General features: G+C 41.6%; 1 protein-coding gene across 3 annotated transcripts in view; it reads left to right on the top strand.

Moving 5' to 3' along the window:
* The window catches only part of ARHGEF10 (Rho guanine nucleotide exchange factor 10), a 949,815-nt gene that overhangs the window by 770,712 nt on the left and 161,075 nt on the right, over positions 1 to 18,028 (top strand). For all 3 annotated transcript variants that reach the window (XM_069235817.1, XM_069235818.1, XM_069235819.1), the window contains one exon: positions 14,799 to 14,973. In XM_069235817.1, coding sequence (XP_069091918.1) covers positions 14,799 to 14,973 — 175 coding nt within the window. The remainder of the gene's footprint in view (positions 1 to 14,798; positions 14,974 to 18,028) is intronic.

Raw genomic sequence — 18,028 nt, 5'->3', positions numbered from 1 at the left:
GTAGACTCACATTAAAAAAAAACTATTAAGAGAACTACTTAGCCAGTTTTACCACGCACTTCTTTTCACATATTCATTGCAACACACCAATCTGCACAATAAGCACTACACCCATACTTCGCAGACGGCATTCGGAAAAAGATCTCTGATAAACAGCCCCATTATGGATGTCCATCAGGCGCTACAGTACCAGCCTGATGAGAAGAAGGCCCTGTGATGAAGCATGACACCCATTTGCATGTGTGAGAGCTCATTTTCCTAAGGGACTGGATCCCCTTCTACTCCTTTGTTGTCTGTCCTACCCTCTTCCTCCTCTTCTCTTTCCTGTCTTTGTCTAGAATGAACTGCATACTCTGGTTACATACAGCCTTGATTTTCAGAGTGCCAGCCATAGGCTTCTGAGGGGAGCTTTGGGCACTGGCAGTCATTCTTTTACAAGTGGGGACCACTGAAATGTGGAAGCACATGGCTGCTATGCACCCAAATAACATAGCACATGCATACATAAAGAAGTGAGCAGTAGAAAGTAAAACAACTGCTTCAGATGTCATGCCTGAACACTGTAATTGCGTTGTAACCTATGATGAAGTTAACAGAAGAATGTATAGAAGGGCCATGGAACAGTATCCAAAAACATACCACAAAGATCTGTGTGAAAAATAAAATAAGTAATAGAATAAGTTTTAAAAGGTTTAAAACAAAAACATTACAAAACAGTAGTTAAAAACTGTTAAAAAAAAAGTTACAAACAAAACAATTTAAAATAATATTAAAACATTTGCAAAATCAGTGGTTGAAAACTGCAAAAACATGAAAACCCCAAAAAAGTGAAGAATACACAAAAAAAACGAAATGTATCTAGTCTGTTCTACACATGGGGCTGAGTGCCCTTGGAGGTTTGGCTCTGTGCCTAAACCCCATTGTGCCAGGCTGAAGGCTGTGCATTGCAAGGGGTTTGCCGCTTGTGGAGGTTAGGCCCAGAGCCAGCATAGCGGAGAGTTGCAGGGCCTGACTCCAAGCCAACCCCCTGTAGCACATGGCCAAAAGCTAAACTTGGTGGAAGAGTTAAATGAATATATATATATTAAAAAAAATTCACTGAACAAACAACAGCTAAATTGTTGTTATAACTGGATATGGTAATAAAATCTAACTTAAAAAAAAAAAAGAAAGTCACAGAAAAATACAAAAGTTAAGGTCACGTTATAGTTTGGTTGGGTAACAAGAAAAAATAACGTTTATAGTGAATTGTTGTAATATTGTAAAAACTTATAGAAATAAAATAAAAAAACACTAAAATTCACCAGTTACAGTTTACTGACCATATCGGCATATTCCAGGATCCATTGCCTACAATACCCAACCATTCCCAGAAAGGTATGTAGGAGAGAAACAGTTACAGGCTAAGGGAACTTACTGATGGCTTCAATAGGGGGTGCTTGCTATCAGAGATTTCAAGATGAAGGAATCTCACTCATGAAAGTCAGATCTAGAATTTCTACTTTGAAGCCTTGTGCCCTTTATTAGCCAATTACGGGAGGGAGGTGTCCTCTCTGCAATGATCTGGAGTAACAGATGCCAAATGAACGTAGGGGGAAAAACAGCATATTTAGATCTTTCTTCCGGGCCTGGGAAAATATTGAGGCAGACTTCTTAAATCCTTGAGGATGTTGGATCCATGAAAATGGAGACCCTAAGAATGTAAATGAGAAGAGATACTGACTCTCCACGTGTATGTGGATGGACAAGAAAGCAGAGCAAAAGTCAACCACAGAAAATCATTGGGCATTTGCTGTGATACAGCAAAGGGTAGGGGACACAGGGAAGCTTGGGATTACCACACAATTAATAGCCCAAGGGTCCTGTACTAACTTGTACACTTTGGCTTCCCTTGTCTAGTATTTCGGGAGAATACGGGTATTCCATCTAATATCAATAGGTACTAAAACCCATTGCTTAGTCAAATCTGTGATTACAATGCAGATTGCTTTTTCCTCCATAGGTGTTAGTGGGTACTGGGGTATTTTAGGTAGTTTCTTCTGTGGGCCAACTTTCAACTTTACAGGTTCCATTAATCAGCTGAATCCCACATCATTGGCCTCTTTGGATCACAACGTGGATGGTACCTTTGTAAACAGTTCAGTTAAATCACGAGACATAACTGTTTAATCCACTTTACTTTGTCAACGCAACCCCTTGTATAATAGTGTATAATAACCTGGTTTTCTTGTTGAGGTATATTTAAGAACACTATCCCCAGGGAACAAAACACAGTACAGATGAGCTTGCAAAATATGCCCCTGCCTAACAAATGTATTGGCAATGTTGGGCTAAACAAAAAGGAATGTTTGTCACTAGAGGATCCTAAAGAAATGGTTACAGGATCAATAATATATGGGTAACTCATTGGCTAGAGCTACTGACTGCCTCTATGGACATGGCTGAGAGAGATAAAGAGGGTCTAGTACCTGTGTCAACAAGCAAGTAAAGTAGTATGATTGACATTGATGACACCATGTTCTTAATGGTCCTTCTGAGCTACAGGGATTAAGGTACACATAACCAGAAGGAATCTCTTTGGCTATCTTAGAATTCAGGCAAAAGGTTTTGGCCCACTGTTCAGGGAGACCAGGCATGTTAGGCATGGTACTGTGACAGTCTCTTTCCAATGCCCTAGCTGGCCAAACGAAAACAAGAACCTTCCATTTCTGGCACTTCTGACCAGCTCCTTTCTCTCCCTCTGTAAATTCTTCCACCTTCCTGTTGTTATTTCCATCCCCCTTTGAGGCTCTCAACGTCCTATCCATTTGACTGTTTTCTGGATATTTTGTAGTTCTAATGAGATTAATTTTGACGCAGCATTCTCTATTTCTTTCTTGTGGGGACAAAGGATTATTTCCAACTGTCTTTAATTCAGCCACCTTCCAGTTCTACCATCCAATGGCAGATAGTAATTAACTTGCTTTTAACATTTAGTAACAATCCCTTAACAAAGGTATCACTTAACATCTTCCTGACCTTCTCTGTTTGACAGGCTATGCCCAAACATGATTCAAACATATCTGTAAGTCTGTCCAAATAATGAGCTGGTGCTTTACCGTTATTTTGTATACAGTCAAGTTCTTATTAAAGTTGGTTTTCACTGGGCACGCATCTGCAATTACATTCAACAATGCATCCTTCAGTGTGCTCAGTTCTTTATTTTGTGAAAGTACCTTTTTTTGCATGATCACCCTACTTTTTGTGGACTGATACTGCTGGTTTTTTGACTCAGCATGGACATTTAAATGTCACCTATACAATATAGCACTACTGTGCCATCCACAAGTGTGACCAGACAAACCTGACTCTAGGCCTACCACAGTAGTCTGGCTGCTGCAGTCTTTAGAAACTACAACCCAACCTATTAAAAAGACCATTTTGTACAGGAGAAAATCTCCCTTTAAAATATGAATGTCATTCTGATGTAGGCTTTGTAGCCCACGAGGCAGGGTGCATAAAAGTAGGGCATGTGGACATTTTAAGTTAACATATCCTTACAGTGAGTAGCTCCCAAAAGCTATTTTCACTGTAAGAAGGCTGGCTGGGCCATAGAAAAGCAATGGGAAGCAATATTACATTTCCATTCAGCTATTGCAGGCCCGGCATCGGCTAGAAAAATGACTCAATGATTATTTTGTATATGTTTAGTAAAAGCCCAGCTTGATGGCGAAGTCGGATTGTTGGTAAATATTTAAACAGTACAAATCAACTTTTCCCTGCCAAAAGTTTCAGGAGGCTAATTGAAGTATTTTTTCATCTTGGATTTAGTGAGTGAGGGGCACTGCAGGATTCTTTGCTACTGGGCGCATAGGAATTGCTGCATAACTAAGTAGGGTTACCCTTGAGAACGTTTATCCTATTGGTTAGGAAAGGGTCAGGAGTCACCCCCACCTGCTAGCTAATGCCAGGTATAAATGTTGCACTTCAAAACTATATGTAACTTTTACAATGCAAGCATAACTCAATGGATGTAATGACATAGGATGTTACAATGCAGGTAAGCACAATGGGGGGCCTTTTTCAGTACTTTACAACTTTGAGTTTGACAATGGAGGTAAGTACTTTAAATTATTATTTAACAAGGGAAATAAGAGGAATTCATTGTGTGTAAGTAATTGTAAGGTTTCTAGGATGAGGACGTGTAAGGGCTGGTACGCTTCTTTTTTTTTTAGAGATGAGGGAAATGTAAGAATAGGGGCTAGTAATGAGTTTTTAGGGATTCGGACTGTCTAATGGCATGGGATAGTAGAGGTTTTTAGGGTTTATGGGTGGATAAGGGTTTTAAGAAGTGGTTTAAGGGATGGATAACAGGTAGTAAAGGAAACAAGAGGGTTTTAGGGTTCAGCATGGGTAAGGGTACAGGGTAGTAAGGCTTCAAAGGGTTTTTATGGGTCAGGGGCTGGTAAGACTACCAGTGGGTAAGGGTATTGAGTGTTTAGGGTAAAGGTAAAGGTTGGTAAGTGTTTGTTTAGGGTTCAGGGAATGGTAAGTGTATGGTGTATGGAATAGTAAGGGTTATAAGGCGTTTGTAGGGTTCATGATTGGATAAGGTTTCAAGATAGTAAGGGGTTTCTAGGGTTTAGAGATGAGGAAGAGTTCGGGATGGTAAGGATTGTAATGGACTTTTAAGGGTGAGGGATGGGTAGGGGTTGATAACAGTCGTTTAGGATGCAGGTTTGGATATGGGCATGGAATAGTAAGCTCTTTAAGGATTCAAGAAAGGGTAAAAGGTAGTAAGGGCTTTTTAGGGGTTTTATATATGTGTTTATAGGTTTTGGTTGTAGACCCTCTAAAAAGATATATATATATATTATAATAAAATCAGTTTTTAAAATGTCAAATGCATAAAATATGTGTGTATTTTTTCCACATGTATAAAAGTTTATATATATTTTACTGGCAGCTGAGGATATAATATCAACATTCCATATATCACACAAGAATGACATGATTAAAAATGCACTACCCGAAGAAAATGTGTCTCATACATTAATGAGTATAGCCCCAGTGGGCTTTTGCCAGAGTTCAAAAGCATGTGCAATCTATAGAAGATTCATTAAAGGCTAAAAAATGAGTTAAAAGCATGTGAAACATGTTCGTATCAGATAAAATAGCACCCTCAAGAGCACTTCACCTATATATCATGCATGTGACAAGCAAAGGCAGCACATCATAGTTGTAAGTGTCCTAATATATACCTGCATATACACGCTTCCGTGGGTATGTTTCTACAGCCTAAGATGAATCAAAGTAAATCTAATTCAAAGTAAAACATCAAAATATTACCTACAAGAATTGAAGGCCAGATATTATATCAAAATGTTTTAAATTAGAAATGGACCACAAACAATTAAGCATAATATCCAATAATAATTGCTGTTATTCAACAGCCTGCCCTAGTGGCATGTAGTGTCATCTGTTGTTTGTACACAGCAAATGCCCTCTAAAACAAACCCCAATTGAAGTCCAAAATAGGTAAATGAAAAAAAGAAAATGTCTTGCTTAGCTTAGATAGTTGTCTATTGTCTTTGTAGTGCTCCCCAATAAACCTGTGTGAAAACATAATGAAAATGATTCAAATCATTCAGGTAAAAGCAGGAGGTCAGCCAAAGCAGATGTAAATTCACAGCCACCATGGCACATTCAATACAATCTAAGCATTAGCATGTGTTAAACCATCAATGACAGATTCTTTAGCCCAGGTGTACAGACATTTCCTCATTCAGATTCAAGCCACTGGGATATCAATGCAAAAATTGATTATGTACCAAGGTTCTAGCTTCAAGAGTGCCATAACCCTTTCACTCTCCCCCTTTATTGTTCACAGGAACCCAGTCAAATGCAAAGAACCGTAGGAGATTGTTGTTACTGGCATGAAATTCCCTGAAATCTCTTGCAGCTGGGTACTGTCTATCACCATGTGTTCCAACTCCCGTATGTTCACACTACGTATTGTGCTCCTAATATATTATAGGTTGCAGCCTTGTGTATTTTGAATTCATGATTTGTGTCAGGTATGTTGAAAGCTTCAACATTGATGCTCGATTTGCAGGCTTTAAAATTGTTACAGTCGTTACAGGGTACAAACTCCTCAGATCTAATTGGTGTTGAACCCTCAGGTGTATTCATGTTTTTACATAGCAAGTCTTTGCTTCTCATGAAGGTAATTCCAGGGTGGGTTCTCACATATCTGGCTATTACTGCAGCTGAATTCAGTACTAGCCAGTGGTATGCAGTACTTTGCTAATTCTATTTGCCTGCTTACTATAAGTAGTGATGATTCTCACCAGCTGGGTTCCAGTTGGCGCCTTTTTGCCTGAAATGAGGAGATTTTCCCTTTTTGTCCAACTTGGTACATTCTGCTGTCAGGATTTTGGAATTGTAGCCCTGTGAGTGAAACCTGTCCATCATGACTTTCTTCTCCTCCTCAAATGAGCTATCATTGCCACAATTTCTGCCAGCCCTCATCAGTTCCCCATAAAGGATACTGCAGATGAGTTTCTTGTGACGATTACTAGTGGCTTGATCCACACTATTCCCTGCTGTCTCTTTGTGGAATAGCTTGGTTTCTGTATGGGATTTAACTATCTCGATTGCAGATCAGAGTTCTGCTGTGGATACTGCTTGTAAAACCAAGATTCAAATCATTTGTATGACAAAATCATTACAAAAATATTGTCAATGTACCAGGCCCAGAACACTATGGGGGTCATTCTTACTTTGTCGGGCGGCGGAGGCCGCCCGCCAAAGTAACCCCGTCAGAACACCGCACCGCGGTCGAAAGACCGCTGCGGTGATTCTGAGATTTGCCCTGGGCTGGCGGGCGGCCGCCAAAAGGCCGCCCGCCAGCCCAGGGCAAATCAACCTTCCCACGAGGACGGCGGCTCAGAATTGAGCCGGCGTAGTGGGAAGGTGCGACGGGTGCAGTGGCACCCGTCGCGTATTTCAGTGTCTGCATAGCAGACACTGAAATACTTTGCGGGGCCCTCTTACGGGGGCCCCTGCAGTGCCCATGCCATTGGCATGGGCACTGCAGGGCCCCCCAGGGGCCCCGCGGCACCCCCTACCGCCATCCTGTTCATGGCGGGTTTCCCGCCATGAACAGGATGGCGGTAGGGGGTGTCTGAATCCCCATGGCGGCGGAGCGCGCTCCGCCGCCATGGAGGATTCAGAAGGGCAGCGGTAAACCGGCGGGTGACCGCCGGTTTACCCTTTCTGACCGCGGCTGAACCGCCGCGGTCAGAATGCCCTTCGGAGCACCGCCAGCCTGTCGGCGGTGCTCCCGTGGCCGGTGACCCTGGCGGTCACCGGCCGCCAGGGTCAGAATCAGGCCCTATGTGGTCATCATAATAATGGAGGTTATCTAAGATCTGTTCCTCCCACTAGCCCATGCACAAACATGCAAAGCTGGGGGTGAAGCAGGTCCCCATTTCAGTGTTCTTGGTTTGCCGGTAGAAATTCCTGTCAAAGTAAAGAAATTGTTGTTTAAACAAAGCCAGGCCATGTCCAAGATCATCTTATGTGCAGTAGAAATGATAAAGATCTGGTTCTCAGAATTTTACAACAGGCTTGCACACCTAGGACATGGGGAATGCATGTATATACGCTGCTGACAACTAAGCCTATCAATAAATAGTCCTCTTCTTAGGTAATCCCATCAAAGATTCTAAGAAAATCCCTGTTGTCCCCAACATATGAGGGGAGTGCATCAACAAAGGATCTTAGGAAAAAGTCTACATAATGAGAAGCATTCTCACAGAGACAACCAACGGATGAGACAGTTGGTCTCTTAGGAGGGTTGATTGGATCTTTATGAATTTTTGGGAGCAGGTACAAATTGGTATCTTGCAATGTTTATTTATGTAATGTTTATTACTGCCAAACCATGTCGGCAGGAATCATAAAAAGACCGTCACATTGATGGTCTCCCACCCACCATATTTAGATGTTAGAGGTTGGGAAACAAACTGCTGCTACAGCAGTTTCCCATTGCTGGCCGATTGGACCAGTGGAGTGACAGCTGCAGTTTAGTGACAGAGGGGATGTGTCGCATTGGGTATATATAGGTTGATATAGGTGTGTTGCATAAAATGTAACAACCTATGTCAACACATATGCTAACCCCAAGAAAAAATAATAAAAACATACTTACATGTATGTTGATGGTCGGGTTGCTTTCGATGGTAAAGCGTCACCCCATTGTGTACATGTCCAATATACTGGTTGCCTTAGTGTTTGGCGACGACGGTGTCGGTCCTTCGTGCTCAAATGTCAGCAGCATTAGCAGGAGCCCTCCAGTCATGTTCCTGTGGAAAAGGTAAAAGAAAATGGGGAAGCGGGAGGCTTTTCACCCTCTTTCTCCCCCAATCCACCAGCCTTGCGTTGGAGGTTTTCCCGCCACAGTCAGCCTGGCGGGAAGGCAAATCGGAATCTGCTCGGTGGCAAAAGTGGCTGCAGTCCCACCGCTGTTTCCCATTACTTCGTTGACGAGGTATCCAAAGCCTGGAAGAGTTGGCGGGACTGTGGCGGTCTTTCGTCGACAGTCCCACCAACATCTAATTAGGGCAAGTGGACTACCAAGCTGGTGGGTGGGAAAACCGATGAAAAAGTGACAGCAGGACGGTTACCAATAACATCTGAATGAGGCCCTAAGTCCTACGATAAACCCTCTGACTGAATCAACCTGGTTGGTGCATCTGACCTGTGGTGAAATTGCATCTAGGTCCTGGTCTACTGTAGCCATTGACTTAATTTGCCTTGTTGAGCTTTTTGGTTCTATTTTTGCTTACATTTCTAAAAATTGGTTCCTCTTATAGACTTTGTTGTTTGGGTGTCATTTTGCTTATTAAATTCTCTATTTTTATAAAGTAGAGTGGAATTTTTTATTGTGTTTTGTTTTTGAATTCTTAACTGTGTTGGTATTACTAAATGCTTTACATATTTTCTTAAAGTTAAGTCTACTCTGTGCCATAGCTACTAAGGGTTGAGCTCAGTTTTAAATGACTGAACCTTTAAACTGGACTTAACAAGATAGTGCCTTTATTTCTTGTGTTAGTCCTCAGTCCTCCCCAAATAATAAATAACTTTTTCACGTCTTTCATTTCCAGGGCCGCTCTGGACCACAGAACTTTCTTCACCAATTTTTCTCTCGCTATACTTGGCACGGCCAATCGCTTTAACTAATTCTTATCTGCCTAATTGGGTTTGTACACCTCAAACACACTTTGTAGCTCCTCTCAGAACTGAGTGGGCTTCATCACAATGTTAAGCAATTGTTTCTTAATGCTCATTAAATTGGAAGGGAAGGTCCATGTAATATGGACCATAAATCTGTTCCTGGCCAGGGAGTAGTTCCTCAAGGACAGAAGGGTAGACCAGGTAGGGTCGTCTTCATCAGCATTGTTTGGGTGAGGAAAAGAGGAATGCCTCTAGGCATTTTATCCGCAGTCTGCCTCAGCTTTCTAGTGTAATATTGGGACATTGTTGTCTGCATCCCAGGATATACTTTGTGCTTACTGTAGATTGATCCACAGTAGTCAAGTCAGCCTCTTGTCTTTTTGCTCACACCCCTCTGTTGGGCACTGTCCATTAGCTGTATTACAGCAACTGCTTGACCGTTACCTCCTTCTGCTCCAGGCACTGGTGGTCCTGCAGGCATTGTTTAATTTCTGAGTACACCAACAGCTTCACCCATAGCCCTTGCTCTTTTTCACCTTCTCTTGTGGTTCAATGATCTCGGGAAATAGGAATAGAGGAGGCAGAAGAGGTGTAGCACAGGCCCCATCTGTGTCCTGGAAGTGACTAATTTGTTATTCTTTTTTTCCTGGTTATGTCACATGCCTTGAAATTGGAATTCATGCTTTTCTATGTGTGCCACCTCAAGCCATTTTATGAAGAGTGACCATTGTTCAGCATTTATCTTATTTTTAGGATCCTTCAGTTTCTTCTGTGGGTTCGCTAATCTTTCGATATTAAAGGTACCATATTCAGGAAAGGACTTTCCCCTGTCCTCATTAGTGTGTCCGATCCACTCTTGCAAATATTTGCATGTGCATATAATTTATTGTTGGTACATAGCATGGGCAGGAGTCCCTTTCGATGGGGGCTCACTCCCTTTATATTTTCTGGTCCTTATCTCCGCTCCTTGCAGTTCACTCATATACATCATTGGGAAAGGGCGTGTAGGCCTTTTGCTTGCAACGCATCCAGTGGAGATAGGAAGGGTAAGAAATGGAAAACGGGACAGAGTTCCCTTCTGTTGTAATTCTGACTAGGCTTGTTGAGGGATGAGGAAGGTAACATGCACTCACACCCAAAGATACTCTTACATTAGATGGGTCCTTGAGGTGATTGTGAACTGGTCAGGGCAGCTAGATTAGAGGGACACTTTTTCTCAAATGTTCACCTTTTACGGCCTGTGCTTTAAGTCCTGCCACGCCTCCCTATCTTCCCCATTACTAGAGTATATCTAGAAACTGCATGCTCTATACCATGGGTCCACACTCATACTCATTTTTTACTCTCTGTTTCCTGGACTCCTCCATGTCCTATCTACCCAACCACTTTTATTCTCCATAGTCTCCAGCCCTGATAACATAAACACACACCCTTTCTGACAATACCATAGCCACAAGACAATATAAGTGACACAAAACAAGCACACAAAATTAAAGGTAAGCGCAGTTAGCCTTTTCCTAAGGTTTGGATTTGTTTTGTACTCACACCTCAAGCCAATTCATCAGGCTCAGTGCTGGGCCATTCTCCACCCCAGTTCTCCTGTAGAAACTTCTACAATAACTTTAGTGCCTGTGATTATTGTGTGGAGCCCAGACCATTGCTCCCTTTCTCCTTCCTTTTAAGGCAATCCCTGATGCCACATGAGCCATCTTTTAAAAGTCAAACATACCATGTAAGGAAGCCCACATGTTTAACTTGCATTTAATGTAAGAAAATAGCTAGCAACACAGCAATAATCAAAAGACAACTGTCATTTGTGTTGACCAGAGCTGTCACTAAAAAAGGGTCAGTTGAAGGCTAAAACTAAAATATGTGATCTTTAGTACAATTTATTTATGTTTTCTCTCAATACCAGTCTATGGAACCTAATCCTGAGAAGGAAAATTGTTACTTTTAGCAAAAACCTATCTAATGAGCAGGTGGAAGAATCTTCTCCTGAAGGATACCCAGCCCTGAAAAACAAGTATTGCTTTGCAGAAATGTGCAAATAGACTACTCTGAATAAAATGGCTTCTGGGTCTTCTTGAGCTACACGACTTAGTAATCATATTTGAGGCTAAAGGATATTTCAGATCAGTAACAAATTACATCCATATTTAGTTATATTTCTGCAGCAATAATGTTGAAATGCTTAGGAATATATGATTGCATCTCCACAGGGGTGAGATTCTTTTGTAAATGATAGTGATATCAGTAGGCATACATTTTCCAAATTTACCAACTACTAAACTATAAAATCAGTTTAATGTTTCACAACAATAGTGCAGATAATAGCCCACCCTACAGTTCCAGAACATCTGCCAAAAAATGTGCTGCTTGCTTGTGCCGTGATCTAGGTATTATTTCTTTTTTCAAAAATGGTCAATGCTGGCCACATCATAGCGCATTTTGTTTATATTCTCCCTACCCGTCCCTGTTTCTTTTCAAATACTACCTCCCTATCCACTTTTTCCTTCCCCCAACCTTCTCTCCTGTCTCATGTAATTATGTCCCTGTTTTTTTCCACCCTCCCTTGTTCTGGCAGGAGACAAAAAATCACTATGAAGCAGCCAATGCCTACACTTTACTCAGCGCTAAATCGCTCTAACCTCTTTTTTCCACCCACTCCCATTTTCCCTCCTGTCCCAATTTCTTGTCCTTCTCCCACCCTCCCTCCTGCCTCTGTTTATTCTCCCCCTTCTTGAGTCCCAACAGAAGAAAAAGACAATGTTTCATGAATTTTAAAACCAAAGATCCACCACTGCAATTGAATTTGTAGAACAAATAGGAACAGATCAAACCAAGGTCAATGATGGCCGCTTTGAACGAACTCCCATTGATTTTAGTTTGATCCATTCCTATCACGGGCACTAGGCCTAGTCACACAAGTGGGACAGCATTTTAATTGGGACAAGTGGGGAAATGCTGGGTAGTAGGCATTTTGTGGATTCCATCTGATTCTGGAGGTATATGTCACAGAAATGCAAGGAAAATGTATGATTTTAGTCTAGTTGTGAGGTTTGGAGGGTATTATTGGTAGGAGCACTTTAGGGCTTCATGAGAGGCACACCACCAAGTACTCCCTGGGTGTCAAGTTTTCAGAAATGTCTAGGTTTGATAGGTTTTACTGTGTGGATGCTGAACCCACACCCAAAAACTGAAGCTACTCGTTTTATTGATGTTGCCCCATTGCGTCTTGGACCCCATACTTTTGCGGTCACTAGGCCTACCTACACAGGTGAGATACCATGTTATGGTAGGGGAAGTTTGAGGCTCCCAGCAGATTTTCGTACTTTCAGGGATTCACACGAGCCAGTCTAGAGTCCCACTGGCATCTAGTTCATGAAGTATCTTTTGGTAGATTTTCCCTAGATACAATATACACCCTGGCAAAGAAAGAAAGAAATTACATATATTACTGCACAACCATGTACTCCTCAAGTACACACACATACTGGTTGGTTTTGGCATAATGGTGAGTGAAAAGTTTGAAATGTAAATTTTATTAACAAAGAATTTTCAAAAAAATCAAATTCAGTGTTAATAATTGAAAGCTCAGAATTGCTGAACCAATGACTCAAAGCTCATGAGCTGTAAAGCCACTGCAAGGTACCAACTGCTTTACAGGCCATTCACATACTTTTCATGCATGACACACACAAAGCTATTCTCACCCCAGCCAGTCTTGGGCCCAGCACATTTCAACGCTAACAAAAACAAACAGCACCATTCAAGGGCACATCACTTTCATATGCCCACAGGACTGACACAGGAAAAACACCAGCTGGCAGCTGACAGAGTGTCTGGTGTTTGGCTGGAAATGTGTGTGGAGTGACCAGCAGCAAGTCACTACACACACCGCCAGCCAAATGCCAGCTCAAGCACCATTCCACGCACACTGCCAGCCAAGCACCAGTCCACACACACCACAAGCCAAGACCCAGTCCACGCACACTGCCAGCCATGCCCCAGTCCACACACATTGCCAGCGAAGCTTTAGGCCCCACACACTGCCAGACAAGCACCAGTCCACACTCACTGCTAGCCAAGAGCTAGTCCACACACACTGCCATCACATTTTTTTAACTAAAAAGAAAACACAAACTAGTTTGAAGAAGATGAAAAGCCAACTATGACTGCAGACACAACAGGTTTAAGTAAAATACATGAAAACTAACAACAACCATGAAACTGGACAAAAAACTATAAAACAATGCAGACAAAAAAATCCCTTGTGGCTAATGGGTGCATTTTTGCTGCACGATCCCATCCCCACCCACGATCCAACAGTAGGTATGCACTGCAGAGAGACACCAGAGGAAAAGAAAAACTCTTTCCTTTCCCCTGGTGCATCTCTGCCCTCCCTCATCCTCCTTGGAGAAAAAACTCACCTCCTTCTGTACCATGCTGGAAGCAAATGGTCTCCAGCGATTCCTCACAAGTATTGATGATGTCGGCACACAGTGCTCACACTGACGTTATTAGATCACCAGAGGAGTTCTCAGGGATGGCAGCGGAAGTGCTTCCACTGCCATCCTTGGTGAAGGCATGTGACAGGGGCCTATAGGGGGGTTCCAGTGCTTCCCCCATGGCTGGGTGCTTGGATGGCCTGTAGCCATCCTCTGCACACACCCACCATGGCTGAGGACTGCTCCAGGCCATCCTCAGAACAGAATGGGATAAAGTGAAAAAAAAATTCAATAGTAAATGCAGTGATTTAGCTGTGGTTTTTGTTTTAGGAATATTATCTGCATCTCCTAGGTTTTTTTTTTTTTTTTTTACAAACGCTTGTTTAGTAGACCTATTTTAATTCATTATGATGAGGAGAAATTCAGGGTTAAGTTTCAGGTATCATTATTTCATTCATCCTTGAATGTTGCCGAAATAAGGTTATAAAATGGTAACAAGTTCAGTTGGGTTCCTGTTTAGATACTACTGCTTATCACTCACAAGTTTCTCGAATGAGACACGTTGAATGTGCTCTGAGGGGGTAAGAACTGATTTGTTGCAATAGAAATGTGTCTAACTTGAAACCTAATTTTAAAAAGGTTTTCTGAATCCAGTTCACATATATTTACAGACTAAGGCCCTCATTTTGAACATGGTGGTTCGGCCCGCCATGCCGGCAGTGGCGGCTGAAGCCACCAGCCGGTACGGTGGGCCGAACCGCCATATTATGGACATGGTGCCGGCCGCCAGCGGCAGTCGTCAGCCACGCCAGGCTGGTTGAAACACAATCTGCCAGGGTAGCTGCGCAACCCTGCGGATTATGTTTAATTTCCCGCCAGCCTTTTCCGGGTTCCGGGGTCGCTGGCGGTCAGTGTTTTGACTGCCAGCATAAACACGGCGGTTGTTTCCACCGTGTTCATAATGACCCCCTAGAAGCACACTTACAAAATGCCTTAGCAACCTCAATACCAGTGTATTCCTGCTTATCAACAATGATGTTATAGTATTCATTTTTTCCATGATTGGTTTCAAATGTTCTTTATTTGTAATGTCTATGCTTGCTTTTTTTTTAAATTCCTTATGGCTTATAGCGCCAGTTTGATGCCCATCATGAAGAAGGCATGGTGATTTCTCACATGGTTGTTGTTGGAGTTGGCATCTGGATTGCCTTCACGTCTGGGTCAGCGCTGCGCCTCTTCCACACAGAGACACTTGAGCACCTTCAAGATGTTAACATCGCAGCTCCTGTTCATCATATGTTGACAGGTAATTTTATTTCAATATCACCCTAATAGGGGTATAGTTAAACAGAAGTTTACAAAGGTACTAAATCCTGGCATGTTCATGTTGGTGAAAAAAAAGCATCTAACACAAGTGTGAAGATCTCTGCAGTCATAAATCCCACTGACGGAATGGAAAGTGGAAAGTTTACCTTGGAACTTTGGGAACACCTACAAACCTTTCTGTTTGTAGACATTCCAAAGCTTTTTCCCCTCTCCTTTGCTTCTGAAAGGGTTTTACGTTACCCCCCTGCCAAGGGCCTGTGTAATTCCCCTTCTGGTTTGGGATTGGGAGCGGATCACCATCCTGATTTGTTGGGGGCATAGTGGAAGGTGTTTTTCTACAGAGAAACATATTTTCCAAGAAGACAAAAGAACATGCATGTTTACACAAGGGATCTTATTCCCCCTATATGGACCTTTCTGCTATGGAGGACAGTCTACACTGCAGAAATAGGATCCCACTTTCAAAGTTACCTGACCCTCCCAGAAGCCCGATAAACCTTCCCAGACATACTTCTGGGAACGTTGATGAATAGGTGCATGCAGGCAGAGTGGATCTCCACCTGTATTTTTCAAGTTTGTCCATTTTTTGCGGAGCTGTTTAGTCAATGCAACATGTATGAAATGTGTGCTGTATGTTTGATTAAGACATTCTGAATTCAGATGTTTTTCTGAGGAGAATAGTGTCCATGGAAGAAAATCTATTGAACAACATAATTTGTTTAAATCTTTATACAACTGAACACACTGTTGAGGAAACTTATTATAACTTTTGCACAGGAACATGTTGACTTCTGATTCCAAATGAGTGTGATAAGAGATTTGAAGATGTGTTTACCCACTTAGTCATGAATTTTGAGTGAGAGCTGTTTAGAATCTCCAGATCTAACACAACAATAAATGTAGGCACTGCGGCAGGCAAAGCCATAGTGTAATCTACGAGTACCAAAATGTATAAAATAGTATTGCAGCTTTGTGGATCAAAAGTGATATTTTGAACCTCTTCTTTCACCCTTACCAAGAGGAGAGCAAAGTTAGCTGGCATTTTCATACCGATTGTATCCTAAGTGACTGCCTATTTATAGACTACCTTGCCTAACAGCAAGTAACACGGCCTTCCACTAATAGTAACTTGTATCATAAGTAGTGTTCCATACCTCATTTCTGCAGTTTCTAACCACTATGAATGACAGATGGTATTATGACCCAATTTATTGTTGCTTGCTATATCATTCTGTTAAGAATGAAAGGTTGTTTGGCCTTGTTGGAATTCAAGCAGTTTGAGCATTTAACATGGTGAGCTTTCTTGCCAACTTGCTGAGCCAGTTTACCAGGTAAATTGTCTTTCACCAACATTTCGGGGAGTCTGAAATGTTGATTTTGGAGACCTTTTTGAGTCCTGCATGATGTTGAGTTTTATTTTTTGAATCACCTTTGACTTACTATCTGTAAGAATGCAATTGGTTCCCCCCTCATTTTTATCTTAATGCCTGGCAATTGTCCTTGAGCGTCATCATTTTCATGGGAGCCTCTGCATCTCTTGTGTTCCACTTTTGTTCTTGATGACTATTTAGTCAATGACGGCTTCTTTAAGGTTGCTATATTATTATACCTATACTCAGGTCTGTCTGAACCTTTTTGTGAGTCCTAGGGCAAAACTTACTTATGGCACTTTGGGCAGTATGTAAAATAAGCAGGGAGTGTGATTTCCTAATTGTGATTCTTACTGAATCACAATTAGGAAACTCCAATTCCTAATGTAAGTACATTTACAATTATTATTAATTAATTAATTATTAAATAGCAATTGATAGTGAGCTGCAAATCAACCTACCTCATGAATATTAGCAAAGTAATGCAACCCATTTGGAATGATGGCCATCATAGAATGGTGGCCCGCTAGCGTCAGCAGACCAACATGTCTGTGATAGATTTTTAATAAAGCAATCTTTTTTTAAATGCAGCCTGTTTTCCTTAAAGGACATTGAGATGTTTATGTTTCATTTTTTTAAGAGCAGGCTATGGCCCACAGGCAATTTCAGATACAATAACATACAACAACGTCCCTACAAGCTCTAGAGGACACTAACCCATACTAGATCTTAACTTGGGATATTTGAATACCAACACTATTGTCAGAGACCCTTCCTAGAAATGTTTTAGTAAATTGTGCCAAATTGTGCATTTTACAGCAAATGTTTACCCATGTATTGGCTAAACAGTTGTTGATTTTAGAGATATTTGTCACATAATTACCGCTTTATTTACAGGCACTACTCTCTAGTTGCAAAGGCATTTTTGTGACCAACATTAAGTTGTTCATGAGAGAATGGAGACCTGTGCAGCAGAAATGTTGTGGCTAATTTATACACTGTTTTCAATAAACAATAAATCATCACGAATCACATGCCAGGGTAAATAACATTAATGCCAGGCGATATTTTGCTCATCACTGTTTCTGTGCCAGGGAACAAGTCGTCATCAAAACTGCTGATTCCGATAACAAAATGCTACTAGAATTACTATTCTGTTCTACGTGTCTCTCACCTCTCTGAGCTCTGTTTCTCCTCAGCCGACCTATACTCAGTCACTGATGATTCTGAGCTACCAATTACCTTGAGGCAATTGTATTAACAAGTAATTAATACTGAGCTTTTATGAACTACAAGTCAATGATAAGACTGACCCAATAAATAGCCTGGGCCACTCCTAGCATTTGTTCATGTATTTTACTGAGCCATGTTTGCTTGCCAGGACAACCTTCTGGGTGTAGACTAGTGGTGTATAAATTCTATTAATTAATGCACCATCCTATTGCCCTTTAATCTGGGATGCCAGTGTCTCATAAAGCGCTAAACGATGCTGCTGCTGTTTATTTTTTAAAAATTTTTATAAGCAGCCTAAAATGTTTATGTATCAAATAAATGAATGTCTCTTATATAGTTGGAGGAAATACGAATGTAGGTGTGATGTGCCAATGAGTGAATTTGGTTGCATAGACAAATCTAAAACATGTATCCTATGACTGACTTTAGGAA

This window comes from Pleurodeles waltl, chromosome 5 (assembly GCF_031143425.1).
Source record: "Pleurodeles waltl isolate 20211129_DDA chromosome 5, aPleWal1.hap1.20221129, whole genome shotgun sequence".
In the NCBI taxonomy this organism is placed as follows: domain Eukaryota; kingdom Metazoa; phylum Chordata; class Amphibia; order Caudata; family Salamandridae; genus Pleurodeles; species Pleurodeles waltl.
This window is presented reverse-complemented; position numbering and strand designations above follow the sequence as displayed.